Source organism: Sphaeroforma arctica (assembly GCF_001186125.1).
Source record: "Sphaeroforma arctica JP610 unplaced genomic scaffold supercont1.597, whole genome shotgun sequence".
Lineage (NCBI taxonomy): Eukaryota > Ichthyosporea > Ichthyophonida > Sphaeroforma > Sphaeroforma arctica.
In genome coordinates, this window is record NW_014039961.1 from 38,535 (window position 1) to 40,498 (window position 1,964).

General features: G+C 37.6%; 1 protein-coding gene across 1 annotated transcript in view; it reads right to left on the minus strand.

Moving 5' to 3' along the window:
* Nucleotides 1-395: 395 nt before the first annotated feature.
* The window catches only part of SARC_07487 (hypothetical protein), a 3,228-nt gene continuing 1,659 nt past the window's right edge, over nucleotides 396-1,964 (minus strand). Inside the window, exon 3 of the mRNA XM_014298575.1 lies at nucleotides 396-834. Within this exon, the coding sequence (XP_014154050.1) occupies nucleotides 487-834 (348 nt within the window). The 3' untranslated portion in view covers nucleotides 396-486. The remainder of the gene's footprint in view (nucleotides 835-1,964) is intronic.

Here is a 1,964-nt window from a genome sequence, read left to right on the forward strand (position 1 = left end):
CAAGAAATAAAAATAGATATAGATATTATCATACAAGTCTAGGGTTTTAGGTGTGCTCAATAGATACAACAAGTATAGTCTAATTTAAAATAGGCACAAAAATGATGATGAAAAAGACGACAGACATACCAATGTCAAGGCGCTAAGGATTCACTTGACCGGTGACAAGTATATGCAAACACAGTATGAATTGGTACACAGTCGAGACTCCACCATGCGGCAGCCTCTCTCAACGTCACGGCATTGCATCTGCTGATGCGGTTCCTCGGACGCACTAACGGCAACACAGTTTAGTGCGAAAACACAGTTACCTGTGCATGAGCACACGTGCTACAACTGGCACACCATTAGCCTTCACCATATAGTGCCCCTGACCACAGAACCCAACCCCCAATTCACGCTTCCACATCCTGACTTGACTAAATTTAATATATTTACATTAGACTATGTGGTACCGTAACAATATATTGGGCCCCACACGCGCGCCTACTCGAACTTCTCATTAACGCCAAACAGCGACCACGACAGCTTCTGCAGCCGTTCCGGCAGACTACTCATCAGCGCCACCAAGTAGTACTGGTGTCGTGGGAAGCATATGCACTCTACATCCCGTTCCAGACCATCGATGATAATCTCAGACGCCTGCGCACTCGTCGTCAAAACGTAGCTCGTGACTGTGGGCACTAAACTCGCGAGAGTCGTCTGCTTCACCGCTCCATCCATGATAGCATCAGCCATGCGGGTGTCTACCAACCCAGGGCATATGCAGTTCACCTCAATGCCGTGGGGCTCGAGTTCCACACGCAGTGCTTCGAAGGCACGCTTGACGGCAGCCTATTAAGTACCAGAAGGAAAACAAAGGATATGAGCAGTGAAGGATGGGGTTGAATAGCTATGGCTGTTGTGCTATGGATGAAACTGTCTTGCGCACTTCATCTCTACACCAACTACGCTAGTGGACTATGGTGGACAATACATTAATATGGCTGATTGTAAATTCACCAGTTGACTTTATATTTGACAACAATAAATATTCAGGAATGTGTGCGAGTAGAAAGGGCCATTTTTGAACAGTAAAAGCAAAATAATGCGGATGGCAATGAACGCGAGCGAGCCTAAGATACCTCCACACTCTCACTCGTGACAGAGAGCAGAAAAGAAACACTATCACAGACCAGACACTTCGGCATGTAAGGGAATGTGGAATCAACACGATCCTGACAGTTAATAGTCACTAACACTATGCACAACCACGTTACAGCCATCCTCTACATGTGTAGAATGCTAACTGGATACATGTCCAGTAAACACCAAACACAGTGAAGGTTTGAAATGATTTTAGCTCTCATACGCACAGTGAACAAATATATATTCATGACAAACCAAGGCCAATCGTAAAGTGTCTTAAACGATGCAACTCTCGATGACGCCAATTGGGAAGGAGCCAACGAGTTTCCCATCCCCATATGTCCATCGATATTGATATATCCACAGACAATTTCATATATAAACAAAAACAAAACAAATTATACATACGAAATGTATGAACAATGAATGCAAAACTGAAAGTAATATAAATATATATATATATATATATACATACATTCATACATATAGATAGATATATATATATATATATACATATAAATATACTTAAATGATTATGTACATATATTCGAATATAAATATATACATATATATGTATGTGTATATATATATGTATATACATATATTTATGTATATATATATATGAGAATATAAATATATATGTATATATATATATATATATATTTATATAAATAAATATATATATCCATACCTATATATATCTATATATTTCTATTACATGTACATACATATAGGTATATATATACAGATAAAAAAACATAAATATAAATATAAATATATATATGTATATATATATATATCTTTTATATATAACGATATAATATATGTATAAATAT